Source organism: Triticum aestivum, chromosome 7D (assembly GCF_018294505.1).
Source record: "Triticum aestivum cultivar Chinese Spring chromosome 7D, IWGSC CS RefSeq v2.1, whole genome shotgun sequence".
Classification (NCBI taxonomy): Eukaryota; Viridiplantae; Streptophyta; class Magnoliopsida; order Poales; family Poaceae; genus Triticum; species Triticum aestivum.
In genome coordinates this window covers 177839307-177846488 of record NC_057814.1, presented here as the reverse complement: position 1 = coordinate 177846488, position 7182 = coordinate 177839307, and the positions used below count along the sequence as shown (strand labels likewise).

The following is a 7182-nucleotide window of genomic DNA, read 5'->3' as shown; positions in this document are numbered from 1 at the left end:
ACAATTTCGCAAGGCTGCATCCTACTCCACCAATGATGACTCTGCCACCCATGACTCTGCCGCCAACGCACCCAAGCAAAATCCTCAAGGCACAACACCCAGGGTGATGACTGACCGTGAGCTTCTCCTCAGTCTTCACTAGAAGGTTGATCGCAATCATAAATGGGTCAAGCGTCAGTTTGGTTCAATTCTTCACAACATGACTGCTACCCACAATGCAATGAAGAAAAACCACTACTACCTTCATGAAATCCTCAACCGCACCTGGGCTGTTCTGTCTCAAGTCTATAGTGAAGAAGATCTGAAGACAATGGGTCTCAAGGACGATCTTGACTGGGCTGCACCTTCTCCGAAGAAGTACAAGAAGGTCAAGGTTCCTTCCTTGGTGGCCAGCTCCTATTCTTCATCACGTGACACTGATGAACATGAGGACTTGGACGACACTGCGGCAGGCCCTACTACAACAAACGACCCTGACAACGCTGACGCTCCTTCATCAACTTGATATTCTTCAGGGGCGTTAGTCCTCATTTTCGAACCTTTTGGTCATTCGATGACAAAGGGGGAGAAATTTGAGTTAGTCTACAAGCGGGTCTATTATATGGGCGTTTTTTTTCCTAAGTTACAACTCTCGTTCTTCTGATGACTTTGTTGGATCGAGTTGTAAACTTAAACTCTATGGTGGCCTGATACTTTTGTTGTTTCTTCTGCATGCTTATTCCTCGTTAATGTCATTGCACGCATGCTGAATTACATCAGTCACCATATTTCATCATGCATTTCAAATTCTTCATATATTATGTCAAATGCGTGTATGAATTACAAGATATAGGGGGAGATCTCCATGATTCAACTCTTCAAGTGTGCATTGCTTCAAAAGCAAATTCCTCACTATGCACATCTTTAGGGGGAGTTCTTCTATATCTTGCAATCAAATTCCTCAATATCAGTATTTACACTTCATATGTTTATCCCCGTTGAAAACTTAACCTATATTGTCATCAATCACAAAAAGGGGGGAGATTGTAAGTGCATCTAGTGCCCCTTAGTGATTTTGGTGTATTGAAGACTTATAGGTTAAGGGACTAATGCGTTTGTGAGTGTACACAGATCTATAAGTCTATGAGGAGTTTGATAATTACAGAGAAAGTCGACCCCTAAAAATGAAGTTCTTCGACTGAAGACTTTGAAGATGAAGAAATTGGTGTGACCTTGAAGACTTGGCATTCATTTGAGGAATATGAAGCGTGAAGACTTTTGTTTTCGTAGTTTCATTTTCTCTTTCTTGAGTCATAGGAAACACCGTACTGTTAAAGGGGGTCGAGGAAATACTAAGGAAAAATTTCCATGTGATGCTCAACTCAAAATCCTACACCTACCAATCCCTTCGAGTGAAGCCATTGGAAATCTCATACAGTTTAGTCATATTCTTCAGTGACAGAGACGAAGTTCTTCTGGTCTCTGAGGAATTTGTTCTGACTGAGGAGTTAGGAATTCGCCAGTGCGGATTGCCTACACAGTGAGGAACATGATAGCCCTGAGGAATTTGAACCTCAAATTTCCGACCGTTGCTGTGCTATGCGCCAGCTGTCCCAAAGTATCTACCCACCTAACGGTCATATCATTGAAGGGCATTTATGTCTTATCATGCGGGCTGCTCCCTAGGCTATAAATAGCCGCCCCCTACAACCACTAGCTGGTTGGCTGCTCCGAGAGAAACTAACACTTGTCATTTGAGAGCATCCCATCCTCCGAGGACTTTGAGCGAAAATCATCAAGTGAGGAAAAACCCCAAACCCAAACACCTACAAACCCAAAGTGATTGAGCATCACTGAAGAGATTGATCCTGCGTGGATCCGACGCTTGTTACCTTTGAAGACTGTGCTTCTTCCAGACGGTTAGGCGTCATGGTCTAGAGCATCCAAGAGGAAATTGTGGATCGCCGAGTGACCGAGTTTGTGAAGGTTCGGAAGTCACCTGAAGACTTACCACGAGTGATTGGACGAGGTCTGTGCGACCTTAGTTTAAGGAGAATACGGTGAGGACTGTGTGTCCGGGACTGGGTGTCCTCAGGTTTAAATACCTAGCCGCTCCAACCAGACGTACAACTGAGACAACAGTTGGAACTGGTCTATCAAATCATTGTCTTCACGAAGCCAACTGGTTCTATTTCCTCAACTCTTTCATTTCCTCATTCCTGTGTTGTGCAATTGTTCATATCTGTGTTTGAAGACTTTGACTGAATACTTTCTCAATTTCCTCAGTCTGTTTGTCTTCATCCTGTGTTATCCTGTGTTTACGCTTTCTGTACTCTGTGCTTGTTTTCATTTCATCATGATGACTATGCTTGTGTTCTGCTATGCATACTTTTGAGTACTTATTCCGCTGCAAGTAGTTCTTCGCTAAGGAATTTCCCCACCCACAAATTCCTCAAAAATCGCCTATTCACCCCCCCCTCTAGTCGATATAACGCACTTTCAGACTGAACTGGGTGGTGACATAGGAATAAAAGGCGGTGAGTGTGGCTAAAGCATCGGATTTACGACGAAGAGGAAAAGTCCACACATAATGAGAATAATCATCTAGGATCACCAAGTAGTATAGATAGCCCGTGTTACTCGCAACGGGAGACGTCCAAACATCACTATGAAGCAATTGAAACGGAAAAGTGAAAACTGAAGTAGACGCACTAAAGGGAAGACGAACGTGCTTGCCTAAGCGGCAGGCCTCACAAGAGTGCTCGTCGAGCTTGTTACATGAGAAAGAGAAACTCCTAAGAATTTGACGTAATACTGTGGGGTTGGGGTGGCCCAAGCGAGCATGCCAGAGGTCAACGCCAGCGGCAAGGGCGACTGGTGTGGAGGTGGAGGCGCCGGCGTGCACGGGGTAGAGCTGATCGGGACTATCACATCGGTGAAGGATCATCCGGGTACGGGCGTCTTTCACAGAAAAACCAACACCGTCGAATTCAACAGTAAGTGGGTTCTCACTAGTAAGACGACGAACGGAAACTAGGTTTGTGACTAATTCAGGGGAAACAAGAACATTAGACATAGTAATGGGTGTGGAAGTGGAGGGAAAACTAGTGCTACCGATGTGAGTGATAGGTAAGGAGGAGCCGTTGCCGATGGTGATACGAGTGGGTGTGCGAACAGGAGTGGAGGAGGTTAGGTTACCGGGATAAGCTGTCATGTGCGCAGTAGCACCTGAGTCCATGTACCAGTCGCCTCCACCGACAGAGCTACTCGGCGACGACGCGGAGTGCTGGGCGGCGAGGAGGGTGGGGTCCCATGGCACAGGTACCGGCGACGGCGGGAGGCCCTCATAGGGCGGCGCCAGGGCGGGCGGGCCATAACCACCGAGGGAAGGCGACGGCGGGAGGCCCCCGTAGGGCGGCGCCGGGACGGGTGGACCATAACCGCCGACGGGCGGCGGCGCAAGGAGGGCGCCGTAGCCGGCGCCATTCGGCTGGTAAGGTGGCAACGGGTAACACCAGCCCGGAGAAGCCATCGACGGGGCGGGCAAAGCATGGCCGCCGGTCATTGGCGGGGCCGGCTGCATGTGGGTGACACCGGGCGCGCCGTACGGCGGCGGGGCCGCGCTGGAGGGCGCCAGCTGCATGTGGGTGACGCCGGGCGCGCCGTACGGCGGTTGGGCTGCACCGGAGGGCGCTGGCGGCGGGACGGCAGAGGCGACGGCGGACGGGCCGGTGTACGCCATAGCGGGTCCGACGGCGGCGGTTGGGTAGCGGCGGCGGCGCGGAGGAGTCACGCGGCAACGGCGGGGTGGCGGCGGCGGCGCGGGAGGAGTCGCGTGGCGGCGGTTGGGTAGCGGCGGCGGCGCAGAGGAGTCGCGCGGCGGCGGCGGGGTGGCGGCGGCGCGGGAGGATTCGCGCGGCGGCGCGGGAGGAGCGTGCGGCAGCAGCGGAAGGCGAGGATTAAAACCTAAAAACTGATACCATGTAGAGAGATGTTTTGCAATACAATAATCCTTGTATTGATTTGGGGTGCTGGTGCACGCATATATAATACAAGGGAATGCCTCTACCTCAACTATAGAAGACTAGGAGGTGGGCCACAACTCCAATACACATGCAGTACAAAATACATACTCAACAAACCGGGAACACAAAAAAGTACTATACAATATCGGTAGTACAATTCAAAAATTAACCAAATCTCGTCTGCGTAGAAATTAGTCAAAAAAAATTACATGTTCTCTCCCAACCCAAAAATGAAAACCAAAAAAGTGAAAAAAAAAAAGATAAAAAGGAAGGTAAAATTGAAAGTTAAATAGAAATAATGGATAAAAACTAAAACAGCAAAGAAAAACGAAATGCAAAAAAGGACGTCACTTGTTCCCTGCACCCTGTAGGACAAAAAGTAAAAACGAACAGACCCAACGTTACAGGCCCACACAAGCCCAGGGGACAAAACCCATCACACGCATGCGACAAAACAAATTGGCCGCGCCTTGCTACAAGGGTTCCGCCTGGACAAAACACGAATCGTGACGTGATTGAATCTAACGGTGGGAAAAGTGAATGAGACCAAAAAGTTTCTCAGCTGAATAAGTTTTAGCAAAACCGTAAATTAAATACATGTGTATTCAAATACACCCAATCCAAGTGCGCCCTAAAGGTATGGTGGAAACATTTCCTATGCGACGAATTAATGCTGTTGGATCGACCTGTTTGCATGTAATCGTGCCAAGTAGGCGAGATTTGAATTTTGTCGATAGACGGCCTTGCAAAATGGGGTTCTTCCTTGTTTTACAAAGGTGGATTTGCAAGATTCATCGGAAAGTCTAGAGCTCGGCACATGCAAGGCAGAAATAAACCAGTAGCGCAATTCAAACATAGGCATGCACTCCTTGACTAAACACGAGCATCGTACAATTATTTCTGCTCAAATCTGCCAGCGATAACCAGCGCTCATTAACCACTGTCTCCATGCGGGTAAGCGCGAACACTAATCACGGGATCCAGGGCCCCTAACAGCGGGCATTCATTCCAAGCACAGATTGCTCACCACAGCAGAAACACGACGACCGGCACGGCCACCGCCACCACCGCGCCGAGGCTCCACGGCTCCGAGTCGCTGGCGCCACTCTTGTGCTCGTCGGCAGGCGGCTGATCTCCGTCCGCCCCAGGTCCTTCCGCCGGCGTCTCCACCACGGGCGTTGGCGAAGGCACGGGCTCTTTGGCCGGCTTCGGCGGTGGCGCGGTGTGGTTCTTTGGCGACGGAGGCAGGGCCGCCGGGGCCTTAGCAGGTGCAGGGGCCACGACCGGCGCCAGAGGAGCAGGCGCAGGCGCCTTGGGAGCAGGAGCCGGGGCCGGCGGCGTGGGCACCTTCGCCTCGGCGGTGAAGGACGAGATGGCGTCGCTCACCTGCAGCACGGCGATGTCCCAGGGCGCCTCCTTGACCGACTTCACGTAGAACACGGCGGCGGTCCCGTTCACCCCCTCCGCTGGCCGGAACGAGACGTGGTCGTCCTTGCCGCCCCGCGTGATGTTCACGATGCCGGCGGCCCCCGGCGCGCCGTGGGCCTGGTAGAGGCTGGCGGCCTGCCTGAACCCGCCGTCGAGGGTACGGAGCCTGGCGTCGCCGAGGTAGTCGAGGAGGACGTGCAGGGAGAGCACGCGCGCGAGGGCGTCCGGCTGGAGGCGCCGCTCCCCGAGCCGCGCCACGGCGGCGTTGTCGACGGCGAGGACGGTGACGGGGCTGCGCCCGTCGATCTCGGCGCTGAGGTTCGCGGCGGCCAGGGCGGCGCTGAACTGGGCGAAGTCCGGGCTGGCGGCGGCGAGGGTCTCCGTGATGTTGTGCCGTCCGGCCTGGCCCTGGCACAGCGGGGACGCGCAGAGGAGGAGGAGCAGGAGGACGGAGCAGGGGACGGCTCCGGTGGACGCCATAGTGCACCGCTGCGCGCCGGGAAAGGACTACCGCGCTCCTCTCGTGTAGCTGGGCCGCTGGTGTCTGGAGAGGGGGAGGAAGGGTTTAGGCCAGGCCCCTAGATATACTACGATGAAACTGCCGCGTGAGCCTCACGTGGTCCGGCCGGAGCCAAAACCACCGTGTGAGAGGCGATACGAGGTGGGGACACGTCGTCAGACGCGCGCGCACGCCACTGTGCATGGAGATACGCACGCACGAAGGGTGGGTGTGCATGCAGCAGGATATGGAAATGCTTAATAATGTTACTACGACAGTGAGTTAATGCTATATTTTTTCGATTGGGGTGAATCAATGCATGCAATTTGTGACCGCATGCTATTTGTGCGCTGCTTAGCTGGTGGCCCGTCCCGTTCTTTGCCTCTTTGACAGTGGAGACAACCGGACGAAAGCTTGACTGGGCATGCATCAATGGCGGCCGAGGTAAAAATGGGAGATGACGAGAGATGCGTGGTAATGAGCCTTGTTTGGATGCCAAATCGGTGGCGTGCCATGGTCTGTCGTCTGCTACCAACCGTGCTTCTTGTGGCCGGACTACATAAATGGTTCCCTTTATCACATGGTTCCAAAGGTGTGCGTGGCGAGGCGTCTACTGGGGAGAGGAATGCTTTCACGCTGCTAGCTGGAGAAGATTGGACTGTCTAGTGACATTTGTACACACGATCGACCTACTAGCTAGAGTGTCACAAGAAACAAGAAACGGAAACATATGTACACGGCCTCCATTAAGACATTGTGGTGAAGTGGTAACCGCGGCTCTTTCCTGGAAACTTCGCGGGGCTCTACCTGCCTACGGTTTTTTTTTCTGAGTAACCTACCTGCCTACGTTGGTCATGCTGGTTTGGGGCTCCTTCGCTCCTACTTAACCCGGCCCATTTCGGCAACTCCTCGTTGAAAAGTGTGTATATACCATCTTATCTCTGTGAACGACTCCTCAAAAAAAAATCTCTCTGTTAACTACTAAGCACCCACCACACTACTATTTCGTGACCACGATACCCCTTTGGGTCCGCGTCACTCTCGTCGGGGCGACAACCAAACATTAGCCTCCGCCATGCCCTGCCCTTTGTCCCTCTCCCTCGTTGCCACCAATGGAGGCTATCGGGAAACTGTATTGCCACCGATGAAGGTGGCAGTGAGGTCCTCGTCGCTCTGCTCTTGAGTACATATCAGGTGCTCTATCCCCTCAAGTGCGCCTATAATACAAGCTCCCCTGAACCGCTGGATTTG

At 52.5% G+C, this 7182-nt stretch overlaps 1 protein-coding gene across 1 annotated transcript; it reads right to left on the bottom strand.

The window, feature by feature from the left end:
• Positions 1-4831: 4831 nt before the first annotated feature.
• LOC123166568 (fasciclin-like arabinogalactan protein 1) lies at positions 4832-5976 on the bottom strand. Its single transcript, XM_044584375.1, has one exon. The coding sequence runs from the start codon at positions 5910-5912 to the stop codon at positions 5028-5030; it is 885 nt and encodes a 294-aa protein (XP_044440310.1). The 5' UTR covers positions 5913-5976; the 3' UTR covers positions 4832-5027.
• Between the last annotated feature and the right edge of the window lie 1206 nt (positions 5977-7182).